Raw genomic sequence first — 17,781 nt, 5'->3', positions numbered from 1 at the left:
TGATCTCTGCCCAATGGATGCAAGTAGCAGCTCCCTCACCCCCAAGTGGAAACACACAAAAATGTCTCCAGACATTGCCAAATGTCCTCTGGGGAACAAAAATTATTCCTGGTTTGGTATTGCTGTTCCAGAGGGAAAATCTGACAGATTCAAATAAATACATACAAGTAATGGGAAGGTCCTGTTGAAACGCTAGTGTAAAGTTTTTCCAATATATTTCACAATAAAAGGAATGTTAGTCCCATTGTGTGGTCCACTAAGGGCATTATTAATTCAGATCGCTGCTATTCTTAATGGTTTTATTTCACTGATCCAAAAATACCTTAATCTGTAATCATTCCCTAGGGGTTTTCAAGTAAAAATTGAGTCTTATAAATCAAATAAATCAAAAAATAATAGGCCAGCAGAGGTCAGACTTCTAATATCTAAAATTTCACTCAGGTTCCCTAAGCCTTTAATTAAGACTTTCGAATTTGATTTTGTTTCCCAGCACATAGGCTCACTTTAATATAGCTATGCAAATTAATGTACCCTGGAAGCCTGAAAAATAGAATTAGGGAAAGTTCTAAAAGAAAGGTAGCAAATTGAGAATTTTAATTTAAAAACTACTACTCACAACGCGGTTCCTGTATTCCTTTGGGTACTGGATGCATATTACCCTAAGGTAATATGATTGATTTTGAAGGTAAGTGGATTTACCTTTTCTTTTGATGACACACAAAAATCATCCGGCTGGGTGATGCTATTGTTCTGTACATAAAAGCAAATGAAGAAAGGGCTGGCAATTATACAAATACAGACTATGCTGGCAATTAACTTGGACAGTGTATTCGCAGAATGTATTTTGCCTTGCTGAGTTAAATACAAGACTGTTCTCTAGTGACTTGATTTTGGGCATGAAAGCTGGCCTTGATTTTCACATCAACAAAATGGTTACATAAGAAATAACTACCTTCTAATCTCGGGTAACAAGGAAGATTTAGAATATAAATGTGGCTATCACATGATCTCTGTCCAATAAATAATATTTGAATTTTAAGGTGAGTCAATAAAACGGTTAGTATGTTTTAATTTTGAAATAAGTTTCCTATATATTTGTTTATTTCTTCAACAACATTGTGGAAACAATACATTATAATGTTGAATGGATATTACGAATCTCAGAAAAGCGATCCTAGTGAAAGAATCTACAGTATGTGTTAGGAGCAACCCAAATACACTCATTTTGATTTTCTTTCATTTTTAACCAATTTTCTTCATGCTTATATTACTTAAATGATCCTTTAAAAAAATAAATGGAAACAGATCTCTGATTAAAAACAACTAAGGTACAGACCCATAACCTCTGCTGCTGTATTCCTCACTTCTTCTGTATTTAATTTTCATTATTGGGTCCTGCATTTGCATTTCCCTAAACAAATCACTTTCTTGCACAGCTTTTGGGGATAATATGTAGAGAGGATTGTGGGGTTTTTTTATTTTTTGACAAAAAGAACCTTAAATATAAGTGTTTGGTATATAAGACCAGACTCCTGATATGAAATGGTTTTTTCAAATACATACTAGCCAGAAGGTGATCACTTTTTGACACCCGAAATGGACTTCTCAGCTCCTGATTTATGTGGTTCTGTGCCATTTAGGTGTGTTTATGCATGGGTGTAAATGGGTCTTTCCACAAGGAATTTTACAACCGTTCCTTTTAACTATGATTTACGCTGTCTATAGATTTATAAAATAGAATGCTTATTTGGATGGCCATGAATTGATTTGCAATGTGACATTTTCCTTCTTTCAAAGGCCCTGAAGAAGTTTATTGTTTTGTTTTCTCTATCCTGCTTATTACTTTTCAGTAGAAATGCCAATTTCAAACCTTTCTCAGGCAGCTATAATGGGGAAGTTCTATTTCTGCCTAATTTCTTATGCACTACATTCACATTAATGTTTGATAGAGAGGAAACTAGATAATGATTGTAAAATTTTTTTTTGCAGTGATAAATATGTGAAATAGAAGTAAGCTATCATTAACTCAATTTATAGCTCACCTTGTCATTTTACAGATGTGATAGGAATCTTTATCAAATTATTTTTCTGCTCAAAGTATAGAAGTGTGGGTTTGGAAATGAAATACATCATGAAGCTTTAATGAATGTTTCCTTTCTCCCAGAAAAAAGGCAAGAAATTCTACAAAACTTAAAATTGTTCTTCAGGATCCACAGAGAAAGATCAAAACCTGAAACTAAAACAATGTTTGAGGTTTTGTTTCCTTGTTTTAAAATCTGAAAACCATTGTCGTATTCCAAAATATGGACTCTAAAGACATTTGGCTTTCAGGGTACAGACTGAAAAACAAATTTGAAGTTGCTCCCCTTCACCCTTATACAATCAATGACCCTGTTTAATGAAACAGACTTTTCTAGAAAAAGATGATTAGGATTATGGTGGAGTTTTTGAAAGTTTCAGAGTGGAAAGATGTAAGCTTTATTACTGATCATTATATGCAAAGGAGATTCTAATTAAAAAAAAAAACAATATGGGTGCCTGGGTGGCTCAGTTGGTTAAGTATCCAACTCTTGATTTTGGCTCAGGTCATGATCTCAGGGTCCTGGGGTCGAGCCCCATGTTGGGCTCCATGCTCAGTGGGGAGTCTGCTTAAGATTTTCTCTCTCTCCCTCTCCTTCTGCTCCCCTCCCCTGCTCATGTACACTCACGCTCTATCTTCCATAAATAAATAAATAAATAAATAAATAAATCTTTTTTTAAAAAAAGCAACATAGTACAGTTAAGCAAATATAAAATACAAAATCTAAGAAAACAAGATAGTACAACAAAGAGCAAATTATTTTCTGAGCAGTAGGCATATATATATATAATCATGAAGCATAGACAGCAAGACGATAAGTTTTATTATATGTTTGGTATAAGAAAAAGGATTTAAGACCAACAGCTCTGGAACCCAAATTATCATGGTGGGCGGACTACACTGAACCCATTACTAGCTTATAGATGACTCTATAGGAGGTCAATGTATGTACACTTCTCAATCTATCTAGCTTAGAGTTTACCTGAAAGACACATTATTTAAATTTGATATCTCAAAGAGCTTTATTTTTTCTCCTTTATTCTTATTTTTTCCTTTCAATGGCTGTGGTCAATATCTGATATTTATAGCCTTGTTCTCCAGTGCAGACAAATGTGTTTCATCCATTCGTGCATTTGATGTAATGAAGGATTTCTCAAAAATCAGAAGGATTTTCTGAGCAAACCTTTGGCCATGCTTCTCGGTGTTTCATCCACACAGAAATGAGGTGGCTTTTATTCAAGGAGATCTCTTGTTTGGGTTTCCTAATTTCATAGAAGGATCTCATCCCTATCTTCTGATGTTTCTGACTTGCCTTTAACCAGAAATGTGCACTTCACTCCAATCCTCTACCCGTCTAACCTTCTGTGGCTGACCTTCCAGTAAGCCTCCAAATTCAAGGAGCAATAATGACGAACAATTATGAAATGATATGTAGTTCTTTCACTCCCTTAGAGATTATTGATTTGAGATCAAACCAAATGATTTGAGAGTTCCATACCAGGCTGTTTTGCAGAATTGCTTTGCTTGTTATTTGGTGTCTCGTAGAGTTATATTGAGCACTTTCAGAAACAAATGCATGCACCATACTATTTATCTCATCGTCGGTTCTGTCTACAACATCACATTATTTCTCTTCATCAAGATCACATGATGAATTTCTTTCATGTTTTCTTCATCTAAAACACCCGTAATTCATCTAGGTAACTAGCCTCTCTGAACTTCATGATTTGTCTTGTTTCTCTTCTGACTTCAGCTGCTAGAAAGTTCTGATACGTTGTTCTGACCCACTTTTGGCCTCTTTTCTAGGACAGCGCCTCTTCCCTTCTCTTATTTTACCTTTACCTTCATTTTCATCATTGCGTTTGTATCAGGCTATAATATATGCATTTCTGTAAACCTTTGGACTATTTTTATAATAAGACAAGCTATAAGTAAAAGAATGAATAAGCAAATGATGAAGGGTGTGTGAAAACATAAATTAAAACATCATCCTCCGAAGGGAGAAGGGAAGGTCAAATGTGACCCTCAAAACCCAGCAGTCAGTTTAAAAGATTACTTCATATGAAACAAAAGGCAGGATAGACTTCAGGAAGAGTGCAGCAAACTTACTCGGCATGCTCTCCAGGAATTGTTTACTGATTTGTTTTTTATAAGCATCACAGTAATCATTCATTCTGCCTCGCTTTGCTCTATCTGCTATAGAGTTGGGAGGATGAATCTCAGAAGTTCCACCCTGTGGACTGCCTTCCTGATTTTTTATGACATTCACAAAACGTGAGCTAAGAAATGTTATTCCTGAGCGTTCTTCCCTTGTATGTAAATGCATCTAGCCTAACCGAAGGCTAACACTCACTGGAATTAAATTAAGATAATAAAAAATATAATGCTAGTACACACTAATTATCCTAAATTGTTAGGCTATAGCTCACTCACTTGTAATTGCTATTTTAATTCTTTTCCTAAGAGTCCTTGCAGATGAAGACATTTCTGCACACTCAAGTAACCGAAAGACAAGTTGACCAGAAATGCCTACATAACCCAAAGCTCAAAGACAATCCCAAGATATGTACAGGTTAACATATTTTTTTTGTTAGGCTTTCTCTATGGATATTTTCCCCAGATGTCAGACACTCCCTGGATTTTCATCTTTCAATAATTATCACCACTTAGACAGTACTTCATCTCCATTTACTTTGCTCTTTTTAAAGACATGCCTCAAACCTTCTCTAAAAAGAGCATCCAGATTGAGAGTAAGCACACTGATTAATTCTGTGATCCTTGTTCTGAAACTTGTATGGATTTTATTAGTTGATTACAACTTCATTTTCATTCAAATACGGATTTTTAAGAATCTTCAGATGAGTTGTATGGGAAAAAAGTTCCTAAGGAAATAACACTGAGATGCAAGTTAAGAGTTGTGGCTCAGGGGTGTCTGGGAGCTCAAGCCTCGAGCGCTTGATTTTAGCTCAGCTCAAGATCTCAGGGTGGTGAAATCCAGCTCTGAGTCGGGCTCCATGCTCCTCGAGGAATCTGCTTGAGATTCTCTCTCTCTCTTTGCCCCTCCTGCCACCACTCGCTCTTTCTCTGAAATAAATAAATAAATATTAAAAATAAATAAAAATAAAGAATTGTGGCCCAGCTACTGAGTCCCTCTCTCAGTTTAGTTTCTGGGGCCTCAGTGTTCTCATCTATCAATGAGAAAGTAGGATGTTTTGAATGCCCTACCTGGTCTTAAGCACCATGTAAAAAATATGTATGTGTTTGTTGATATGATTTTTTTATTTGTATATATGCTACATGAAAAGTACGGCTCTATTTTTTGTGTTGATATGCATTCTGTAGCTTGTTCAAAGGGACTTTTGGTCTCATTTCTCTTCACCATTTAGCTATAATTTCTAGAAGAGTGTGCTGCATATATTAAACTAATAATGCACAATAATTTATAACACATTTTTTGTATTTTCTGTTAAACTATGATTTCCCCTTAAGATATTTATTTGGTAGTTTAATATTAACAATTTTCTGACAAATGCTCTACAGATGTAGCTAAAATATGATCAACACTTTCATGTTAATTGGGCCCTAGATGATGGCGTGTGTACCTTGCCATTCAATCTGACCACCAGAGGTATTTTCATCGGCCACAGAGAGGACATTTCAAAAGAGATCATAGCCTGAGAACATTCAGGAGACTCAACATGATCTATGATCTATGCAGTCCCTGTGTCATTTCTCTCCACCCTTCCCCCTACCTCCCACACCCCCAGTCACTGACCGAGTATTTATCCCCATTGCCCTTCCCTAATTATTAGAAATGCAATGATAGCTTTATATGTGATTTTTTTCCCCATGTAGAATAAATAAGAAAAACAAAAACAAATTGGACTTTTAATATATATATTTATATATGAATATATCTATATTAATTTGTATTATCTATTATATATAGTATTATATATATAATGTGTATAATGATATATTTAATAACATGTATATGCAATACATATACTAATTGTATAATTATGATATAATACATAATAATTACATATACATGTGTATATATAGAGAGAGGGAGAGAGATATGAGTCTTAAAAACCTAGGCTATCCATTGCAAAAGCCAGAAAACTGAAATTTCAAAAGTTTGTTTTTATTATAACTTCTGTTGTCTTAATTTTAAAAGCTTCATTTTAAATACCACCATTGTGTTTACAGGCTGAAGCTCAGAGTTCAGGTAAATGTGAGACACTGTGAGAATGCAGCTCCCTGTTTCCTCTTCTTGCAGTTTGGGGGTGGGGGGCCAGTAGAGCCCCTCTGATCGGGGGAGGACCTGTGCACGTACCATGGTGTACCGTGGGAGAGGACGGCATCGTGTTCCTTCCGGGTGCATGAAGGAGAGCTAGGATGGAGGCTCGGTGAGCTTGAACAGAAAGGGTCTGAGATAACAACCAGGCTGGAAAGTAACTTGCTATCGTGGGAGATCCCTCCTTGATGACATCTGGGCAAATAGCCCACTTGAGAGACCAGTCTCAAAGGGTCAGCAGCCCCAGAGTAAGCCACGGTGGGCTCCCCAGTTGGGTGTAAGCAGCAGATGCCATGGAGTTAGAAGCCAATACCCAGGATCAGACAGGACAAGCTACACCACAGTGGATGTCCTGGAGGAATGACAGCAAATGCCTCTCCCTTAAAGGGAGGAGTCTTTGATCACTGTAGGGGGAAGGAAGAAAAGAGATTCCTAAAAATTTACATTTTAAATTGCAAGTGAGGACTTTGATGTAGTCCCATTGGAAAAAGGGGCTTGTGGGCATAGTGAAGTTTAATTTCAGGGAAATGAACAAAGTTCCATTTGCACACACGTGACGCTGTGGCTATAAATGCTAAGCATCATGGGGTTGCACATCTCCATGCAGCAACTCCGTTCAAACCAAAGACAATAAGCGGAGCCAACACTGCAGAGGGACTGCGGATATGGAAGGGGTTGGCTGGTGCACCTATGTGCCTATTCACCACCAACTCCCCTCTGACAGACAAGGCAACAGATTTACTAAAATGTTATGTGACATGGCCATGCTAAGAATCACCGGTGCTAGAAGTATTCTCATTTCAGTGCATTTTTCACTGTGCCAAACTGCATGCAAATGACTGCTAGATTAATCTAGAAACTGCAGAATGGTAACTTTCACCAATCATTTTTAAATTGGACAAAGAACATTAATAGGGATCAAAGTGAAAGAAAAAAATCACCATCTTAGCATAACAAATGGGCTTCCCTTTTCCACATTCATTCTCTTATAGTTCTGATCTATGAGCAAGGACGAATTATATACATTCTCAATCCAAAGTACAGAAAACTATGAACTATGGTCTGTACGACTTCTGAAGCATTTTCCAGTTTTAACACGTGAATTTCATCATAAAATTATATTTAATACATCTTTCTTTCTTGAGTTTATTCTATTCTTTTCTTAACCGTTCCCTCCTGTTGAACATTTAAATGATTCACAATTGCTAATAACGGCTCTTGCCAATTCACTGAACATGTATAGAAACTGCCTTAGGGTTCAAATATATATCAAGAACAAAGGAAACACGCACTACCCAGAATTCAAAGGCAAATATTGCCTTTAGACTTGAAAGATGGCTTTATCGGACTAATTCATTTTTAGGAGATGAAGTACAATAACATCTTGTACAATATAAACATAGGCAGGTCACCAGAATGTGACTTCTGTTTATGGATCGGCAAAGTAGGTAGTTCAACATTTTAGAAGTTTAAAATTAAAAATAAAAACAAAACAAAACAAAAAAACCCTTAAAAGTTGCCGTTGAGTCATCGTAATGGAAAAAAAAAAAAACACACTTGATTTTCACCATCCTTTCCCCGGTTTGAATTATGAAGTATTTTATTGGTTTTGGGAATTAAGTATTGATTCTTTTAAGGGCATATTTAGATAATTTTGCTAAGAAAAGACATCCACACAAATAGTTTGCTATGAGTATTAATTCAAAGATATTAGCACTTAATGCCTCTAACAGAGTATGTTACAATGCTTGAATCAATATCAAAATTAAATTATGTTTAATTAAGTACAAAAGGCATAGAATAGTTGAAAATCTAGATGCTAATGGATAGAAACAGCTAATGTCTGATTTTCTACAAACTCACTGAAGAACTCTAAAGAAGACATACCACCATCATATTTTATCAATAACAATTTTTATATACAGTTTTTTTCTTTCATGATTTTTTCCAACATTATATGCTGTTGCCTTTATTTTATTTTATTTTATTTTATTTTATTTTATTTTAAGATTTTATTTATTTATTTGACAGAGAGAGACAGCCAGCGAGAGAGGGAACACAAGCAGGGCGAGTGGGAGAGGAAGAAGCAGGCTCCCAGCGGAGGAGCCTGATGTGGGGCTCCATCCCACAACACCGGGATCACACCCTGAGCCGAAGGCAGATGCCCAACCGCTGTGCCACCCAGGCGCCCCTGTTGACTTTATTTTAATGATACTCTAGAAAATTCTTTATGTAGCTATTATATGGAATTGACAACGGTTTTTCTATTTGCCTTGATACAATTAGTTACAGCACTGTATGTACTGCCGAACAGGTAGGAACAGTAACAGCAGAAGAAACCTTGATATGGGTTGAGTTTTGTGGGGGGTTTTGTAATAGACTTTATTTCTTTATTTTTTAGAACAGTTTTAGATTTACATAAAACTTGTGAGGGTTTTACAGAGAGTTCTTGTACACTCCATGTCCAGTTTCCCCTGTTAATACCTTTATATGAGTATGGTGCATTTGTTAAAATTAATGAAGCAATATCGATACACTATCATAAGTAATATCCATCTTTACTCAAATGTCCTTAGTTTTTACCTAAAGTCCTTTGTTTCTGTTTCAGGAGCCCACTCAGAACACCACATTACAGTTCTATGTCAGGTCTCCATAGGTTTCTTTAAGCTGTGACAGGTTCTTACATTTTCTTTGTTATTTATATAACCTTGGCAGTTGACAAGTAAAGGCCAGGAATTTTGTAAAGTGCTCCTCTATTGGTATTTGTCTAATGTTCTCCTCATGATGAGCATGGGGATTTAGATTGGGGGAGAAGAACCAGGTAGATAAAGTGCCATTTGCATCCCATCACATCGAAGGTAGATGCTGTCAGCATGATTTATTGCTGGTGATGCTGACCTTCGACACCCAGCTTTTCTGCTTGGGAGATCTGTCTCTTCTTGCCCATTTATTTACTTAGTTATTTATTTATTTACTTATTTTTGTATGTATTTAATCATTTATCTACATCAGTATGGACTTGTGGGTATTTATTTTATACTTTGGGTTATAATCCAGTACTACTTTTAAAATTTTTACTGCTCAAATTATTGCAGTTTTGGCCACTGACAGCCTGGTACCTGGTGTCCATGTCTCTTTAGTATATTCCCATCAGTGGGATTTTTTTGGAGCACTCCCTTACTTTTCTGGCAGCATAAGAAGCTCCAGGATCATCTTGGATATTTCTTCTAACATCTCCAAATTGTCCATTTCTCCAGGTGTGCCTGGGGGGTCAGGTGTGCTCATTGCTATAGAGGTATCACTGTTTCTAGGCCCTTTCAGCTGGGACATGTATGCATGTGTCAACAAACACATTTACGGCTTGTTTCAATCAATCAGATAAGCCTTAGCACAGTCTATAATCTTGGACTTGTTCACTGTAATAAGTAATGCATTTTATTAAACTCCTTTTTGCTTTTTAAAGGAAAATAGTAAGTAGTAATGAATTACAAGCCTCCAAATTAATAACTGATGATAATAATAACAATTATTAGATTTCTATGAAATAAAAGCAGACATATATAATTCTAGTATAAAAATCTGTGCTGTTGAGCTCCTCTTGGAACATTCTTCAGCAGAAATTTTAAAGAGTATTAGTAGACTTTTGTATGTTGTTGTATTCTGTATTTTGTTTTCCTACATCAGGAGAGCAGTAAACTACTAATTCATCAGAAGACATAAAATAGGATAATTTTTCAAATATATTTAGCCAACTAATGCACCAAGGAATATATTGAAGGATTTAGAGAGCGAAAGGGAAGTGTTTTCACTATTGTAGGGTGCTTCTGTGAGATTGATTTGTGGTCAATAGGAGTTGACTCTTCAATCAGTCAATGTCCTTGCTTCTTAATTTCACTTTGTAATTAATCTTACTTTGTATTTAATAAATATGTTGACATAGCATTATACAAAATTACATGCTTTAAAAATTTTAAACTTTTAATATGAACAAAAAGAATGAAATGTCTTTAAGTGACTTGGGGAAGCTATCTAAAGATTTTTATTTTTTTAGTAGTACAAAAATCAAATATTTTTACCTCTTTATTGTTTTTTGATTGTTTGTTTACTCCTCCAGGATAAACCATTTTTCCCATTTGACTTATTATTACTAATACTATAATGTTGATCATATAAGATTATAGGTTTTTCCAATTTGATGTGACAACTTGATCTCAGCAGCTGAGACATATATTTCTGCAAATGAGCAGCTCTTTTACCATATTATTTTATCTGCATCATTCATCTTTTTCTTTAATATTAATTTTATAAGCCCAATGTTTACACTGCGTTAAACGGGAACTGTGGCTACATTTCCTATATGGTTTCTAATCTCCAGTTTTCGATGAAAACACCGTGACTTGGTAGCTTTGCCTAAGTTCAAGTGCTAGTTGGTAGAAATGCCAGAACTTGAAGTTAGCCATTCAAGTTTCAAGCCGCTTGCATTAAAGTATGTGGTATTGTGTGTGGACCTATGTATGCAGTTACATAACTGTTTAAGCTGAAATCAAATATAAGAGAGATGAACTGTTGCTCTTAGCGATTCAGGGATAACCACATAAATCAAGGTGAAAGTAAGACATTTTGTCATGAGACAAACTCATGAAGTTTATGCATCTGGTATACGTTTCTTTTTATTTTAAATGTTTTCATTTCTTCACAAAAATTAACCATTGAAAAAATCAGATATGCATTTAAAAAGAAATAAGTAGGTTGAAATTTAAATATAGATAGCCTTTTAACTTACTACAGATTATATTCTTGGAAAATATATTATAAACCTAATATGATTTTTTCATTTAAAATCACGTTAAAAAGCAAGTCTAGTGAAAAAAAATTAGGAAAATGTCCCCATATCACATTTCACAGTAATAAAAATGATATATCTTTCAGCATAGGTAATGTGATTTTGAAAATGTTTTCAGTATAACAGAGAACAAGTATCTAAACATTGAAATGTACAGTTGATCCTTGAACAACATGGGCTTGAAATGCATGGGTCCACTTATACGCAGATTTTTTTCTGATAAATACAGTACAGTACTGTAAATGTACTTTCTATTCCTTATGATTTTCTTAACATTTTCCTTTCCCTAGCTTACTTTATTGTAAGGATACAGTATATAATACATGTAACTACAAAATCTAAAAAAAATCTAATCAGCTGTTTACATTATTAATAAGGCTTCCAGTTGACAGTAGACAACTAGTAGTTAAATTTTGGGGGGGTCAAAGTTACATGAGGAGTTTCAACGGCACGGGGGCTGGTGCCCCTAACCTCTGTGTTGTTCAAAGGTCAATTGTGCTCTTACAGCTTCATAAAAAAGTTCTGAGGTAGAGTGGACAGAATTTTGGTTAGACTGAAGAAGCAGCAGGATGTGTGGTCATGTGAGTTCTGATGTGTGGACTGACAATTTTAGTGGTTTTATTAGCCAGTGTTTCCTCAGATTTGTTCTGAGGAGCAAGAGTTCAGTGAGACATCAAGAGCTGTGATTCAAGTAAGAGTCCTCTGATAACGAAAATGTAGGAGATACTGGATTTAGAAAAAGAAACAGGTTCCTTTGTGTAGAATCACAAAGAGCCTTTAATATACAAACCCACCTCATGAATCTCTAAGTGACAGCATTTCTCCACAATTAGTTGACCACACAAATAAATTATTCTAGAGCACAAAATTCCTACCCTGTTCATTCACAGGGAGAAAGAGAGGGAGGTACCTTGGTCAACTCTACCACATGACATTCGCTTTACATATGATACCACATTTCATCTTTGCAACAAGCCCATGAGTTTGTGATTATTTCTTCTTCTCTGGCTAACAACACACACACACACACACCCCCCAAAAACCACACATTAGTAATCTTTTCAAGGTCAGCCAATTAGGAAAAGGCAGAAAGGAAAGAGAATCTCTTTCTACCTGGAGTTCTCCATCAGTCTTTCTTCTAGGAGACAAAACTGGAAAATTTTAGAACATAGATGATATTTTCTAGATTATATTGTTAATTATCAGTGGAACATTGGAAGAGGATGGAGAGGCTATGGGAAATCACCACCACCAGACTCTCTCCATCAATTTTCCCTCAAAACAATTCCAATGAAGAGTGAGCGGCTTGAAACTTGAAAACAGAAGGGCTAGCTTCAAGTTCTGGCATTTCTACCAACTAGCACTTGAACTTAGGCAAAGCTACCAAGTCACGGTGTTTTCATCGAAAACTGGAGATTAGAAACCATATAGGAAATGTAGCCACAGTTCCCGTTTAACGCAGTGTAAACATTGGGCTTATAAAATTAATATTAAAGAAAAAGATGAATGATGCAGATAAAATAATATGGTAAAAGAGCTGCTCATTTGCAGAAATATGTTCGCATTAGCCAGGCACTCTTTTCATCAGGCTAAAAGACAGTTTCTCTCTCGGATTTTTCAAGGACCAGTGGCGTTCTCAAGTCGATGTTAGGACAATTATCACCCTGCGTTGTCTGGGTGATATCTCCCTGAGGCCAAACAGATCTCCCCAAACAAAGGTGGGAGTTTCTGCTCCCGATTTGGCAGAATGAACCCACTCTGTCTGTCATCTGTGCATTGGGGGACTTGAACTTATTCCGTGTTGACTATGTCACTGAGGTAATAAGCCAATGGCGGAATGAACTGAAAACTCTGAGAATAACATTTGGAATGAAAAAATAAAGTCTGCGTTGGGTCTGATGAAAAACTTCAGTAGTTACATAAAATGTACACCACCAGAATATAAGTTTCAAGGGGTCGGATGTGTTTGTTTCGTTCACTGTTGTATGTCCTGCATCGAGAATTATGCTGGCTCATGGTAGGGGAGTAAACGTGTAGTAAATATTTGTTGAGTGAAGAATGAATATTAAAATGATGAAAGGATCTGTGACTAAAGAATAAAGTTGTGAGTTCTTGTACACGGAAGCAAAAATACTAACAAATACATACGCAACAAAGCTTGCAACTTTGGGGATCCTTGGGGTTAAATATTAAAAGATGATGTTATGACCAACTTGATAATTAAAATAAAATCCATTTGGATCTCTCTTAAGAAAATAAGAGCATTTGGACAACTATATTGTCATTTAACTTTCCACACTATTCGTATAAATTTCCACAATATTTCTCTTTACGTGCTATAATTAATCACATAATAGTAATACACTTTTTAATAGTTTGTTTGCAAGTCACAAAAATTGTTTATTTAATCCTCTCCCTGTGAAATAGGAAAGGAAGATATCGTTATGGCTAATTCACAGAAGAACAGATTTAGGCTCAGAAATATGAAATGTGTAACAGAAATATACCACATTTACTACTGAGTCCCTGCTCAGACTAAAAGGTCAATAATGAACAAAAAGTAAAAACAAAACAATAAAGCAATTATCATGCAACTAATGTAACCATATACTGCTCCAAGCACTTGCGTATTCTATTTCGTGTACTCTTACCAATGTCACTGTGAGCTTGCAATTGTTTTAGTTGGGTTTTTCAGATGCAAAATGAAGGTTTGGTGAGATTGAATAACTCTCGCTGATCTATCTAGTAAGTCTTGGAAAGGGGACCCAAACCTGTGCTTTGTGACAACAAATCATGTGTCAGAAAGCCTGGCTCCCACCACTTAACTCTAAACTCTACCCTTTTACCACCACCTCTATGACGGTGTATATTGAGATGATATGTAAAAATATAGGATGTAAGTATAGCTTTCTGTTATGATTATTATTAGAAATAGGATACATCTGTCCCAGAAATTACATATGCACATGGCATTGTTTTTCTTTCCTCTCCTTTCCTTTTTTTTCTCTTTTCTTTTCTTTTCTTTTCTTTTCTTTTCTTTTCTTTTCTTTCTTCTTTCCACTAATGGTGGTGTGCTACTGTCTACTCAGGTCACCCAGGTCCAGCTGTACTATTAGTTATGGGTTGGCTGGCCATGTGACTTTGAAGCTCAAGTGTGTGTGGCGTTGGAGGGGGGCAGAGATTAACTGGTTACGGTACACTGGAGTATACAGAGAGGAAGGGAAGACTCAGCATCCCCTAGGGGATTCCCAGCAGCTGGCCATACTTCTCTTCCATGCAGGGTGCTGGGAAGCCTCTGGAGTGCAGTGGTAACATTTAGAGCACCTCTATCGTATAGGACCCCTTTCATGTCTCTAAGCTGTGGTGTGAGGTTGGTTAAACTTTTCAACAGATATGCACAATATGTGTGAGAATCATGCAAATGTGCATGCTAAATGACCTCTCCAATATTTAGCATGCATGAATTTATCTTAAATTTTATACCTCTCATTCACTTTCCTCAATAGCTCAAGTATAAGAAGACACTCACAAGCAAAGTAGACCACTCATTCATTCATTCCAGCATTCAAGTGACTTTTTATATAAACACAGTGCAAAGTGCCTAAGATAAAAAATTTTGGATATTTTAAGTTACTGGAAAACATGGAAGTCAATAATCAAGAGCCCCTTTTTCTGGTTGGTTGGTTGGATAGTTCATGGTTTGTGGGAAAGAGAAAAAAAGATGAAAAAGAATGCATTTCAATTCTTCTCTTTCCTTCCCTACACACACACACACACACACACACACACACACACTTCACACACTTGCTTAGTTCCTAACTCCTTTGATATTTTGTATTCAATGTTGGACTTGGCTGACATAAGAAACTCCCTGTAGAAAGGCAGGTTTCCTCTGAGCCAAGGCTGGTTTCTATAGTGCTGAAATGTCCATTTAAAAGTAAGCATAGTCCTGAGGTACATACAGGCTAGTGCTCAGGCCAACCACAGGTCACTCAGAGCCAGAAGGAGTTAAGACATTTGTACTGCACATAAACAGCATCAGGCCATGCAATTTTACTTGATGCATTTCAGCTCCCATTTAGAAAAAGGAAATCTCATTATCTTGTACCATATATTTTAAGGTCAGTGAATCATGTTGGGATGTTTTCACTTTGAAAACCACTTTTAAATGGATGAGCATAATTGCTTGGATAAATACTCAGATCTGTGAACAAATATGTTTTAAAACACCCTCTTCCACTCCTTCTGGGAATTCCTTGAGACTTGGGGAATGCAGGGGAGGAAAATGCTACCTTAAGTTTGTTGTACGAGAAGGAGGGCTATTGGCTGGCATATCCTCTTCTAGTATGTCTAGTTTTGTCTCTTTTAAAATATATAAGGTATAAGAAAACACCAGTTAAGTTAATAAGTGTTGGAAATTGTAACACACATTCATCACTTATTTAGTATTGTTCAAAGAAATTTGTTATTGGATCATGGAGGGTTGATTGCATCCAGGAAAAAAAAAATCAAGATATTAAGGCTAGAACATATCTAAGGCAAAAGATATTTTAGTTATGAGTGGTATTTGTGTGTGTGTGTGTGTGTGTGTGTGTGTGTGTGTGTATGTGAAAAGAATACTTTGGAACTCTTAATGGACAGTCTAAATGATCTAAAAATCCACATTATCATTATCCATAATTTAGAAAAATATATCTGCAGTAAAAATTAGTATAAGGTATCTTTTCTTGAAAATTAGATCCTGCATGCCTGGAGAAAATGCATTTCAAAGTAGTAACTTCTTCTTTTTTTTTTTTAAACAAAATTGTGATGTTGAGTGACAAGAACTAGTTTCTGAATCTTTGGAAAGAGGTTTGCTAATTGCAGGCCAGAATCAATAAAATGACAGAAATTTCAGCTGCTTGGGGGCATCACTTGGCCAGTGTTTGCACTGTTCTGTGCACGTTCTTGTGTTCCTGGAAAGGGTGTGAATTCGAAGGCCTAGAGCTCAGGACTTCACTCTGGCTACCTCAAGTGGGAGACTGGAGAAGCTGGGAGACCCATGGGGTGTCTGAGCCTCACCTGTGGCTCTCTCTTTGTGTCCCTAAGAAGCACAATTCATTGCGGAAGGGAGAGGACAACCTGAGACTAAGGGAATAGAAATTGGGTTTAGTATGGAAGGGAGAATATTAAAGAGGGCAAAGAGCTTTTTGAATGCCCCCTCCCCATCAAACAGCCTAGAAATTGCTCAGTGCCTCCACTAAACCATGGTGGTGGGTACTGTGTCTGTAGGTCTAGGCATTAGCAAATACCCCCCTCTCCACCTCTTCTATTGTCTTTGCCCTTTGCTCTCTTAGGCTGCCCCAGGGTTCCTACATCCAGCCTTCCAGTCCCTTTTTATTCCACCTGAGACAGAAGTCCAGAGTCTTCCAGGGAGTTATCTTGACGGGGACAGGATCATTCTCAGTGGCAGGCAGGTGTGGCAGATTGGGGATCAAGTGGGACACTTAGGTGCCTGCTCTCGTTGCTGATTTACTATCCTCTCCACTCCTTGAACTCTCAGTTACAGAGTCAGATCTGGGCTCTGCCCCACTCTGGTGGAACCCTCCAGACTTTGGAGGCTCCATGTAGAAGAACCCAACTTGGGGATAAAAACTTGGAGGCTCGGGGTTACCAGGTTCTGGGAAATCCCTGTGGTACCCGAATTTTACTCCTGACATCTGGACATGCCTGAGAGTACCAGGCACTCGGGTTGCTAGGGACCTGGGCTGTGCAACTGGACCTCCCGACGTCCTCCCAGATGCCCGAAGAGCGCATCTCCGCGCCCAAAGCAACTGGCTGCAGCCGCGCGACGCCGCCCCCGGAGGAGGGTGCCCCAGCCGGCGAGCTTGGCCCCCTGCACTCTTGCCCGCGTTCCTGGAGCCCGGATTGAAAAACCCGCCAACCGTTCCTCGCGGGGAAGCCCGGCACTCGCCAGGAGGGCAGCGGTGACGCGGCTTCCCCTTTCTCGGAACCTCCCGTGCGCGCTGCCCTCGCCACCCCCGGCTCTGCCCCTGCGCTGGCGCGCGCTGCCTCCCCGGGACCCGCCGCGCCCGCGCCAGCAGCTAGGAGCGGCTAGGTCCCGCGAGCCGGCAGCCGGGAGCGCTCCCCCGGACTCACTCACCGATCCTGAGTACTTGCGGGGCGGTCTGGGGGAGGACGTAGCAGAGGAAATACACGAGTGCCCAGCTGGCGTCCCTGGTCCAGAGCCGGGGCTGGGCGAGTAGTGCGCGGCGCTCCATCTTCCCAGCTTCTTAATTCCTGCCGAGACCCAGCCGCGGCCGCACGCCGGCGAGATGCAGCCCGCCCGGGCCGGCTCCCTGCCTCATCCTCCCTGGGAGGCTCGGCGTCGGCACCCTGCACGCTCCCCGCAGACAGAGATCGAGGGAGCGGGCGTGGGAACGCGGAGCTGGCTGGCGACGCTGGGCTGGCTCGGGGTTCCTGGCTTCTGCCGCTAGCCCATCACTGCTCCTCCTCCTCCTCCTCCATGGGCCGCAGACCGCGGAGGATCGGCGCGCTCCTGCTCCCGGAGCCCAGAGA

The 17,781-nt window shown here is 38.3% G+C and overlaps 1 protein-coding gene across 8 annotated transcripts in view; it reads right to left on the bottom strand.

Moving 5' to 3' along the window:
• The window catches only part of GRIK1 (glutamate ionotropic receptor kainate type subunit 1), a 361,961-nt gene extending 344,478 nt beyond the window's left edge, over positions 1 to 17,483 (bottom strand). For all 8 annotated transcript variants that reach the window (XM_040621050.1, XM_040621052.1, XM_040621051.1 and 5 more), the window contains exon 1: positions 17,366 to 17,483. In XM_040621050.1, coding sequence (XP_040476984.1) covers positions 17,366 to 17,483 — 118 coding nt within the window. The remainder of the gene's footprint in view (positions 1 to 17,365) is intronic.
• Positions 17,484 to 17,781: the final 298 nt, after the last annotated feature.

The sequence above is a fragment of the Ursus maritimus genome, unplaced genomic scaffold (genome assembly GCF_017311325.1).
Source record: "Ursus maritimus isolate PB19 unplaced genomic scaffold, ASM1731132v1 scaffold_4, whole genome shotgun sequence".
In the NCBI taxonomy this organism is placed as follows: Eukaryota; Metazoa; Chordata; class Mammalia; order Carnivora; family Ursidae; genus Ursus; species Ursus maritimus.
Note: the sequence above shows the minus strand (reverse complement) of the source record. Positions and strands in the feature narration are given on the sequence as shown.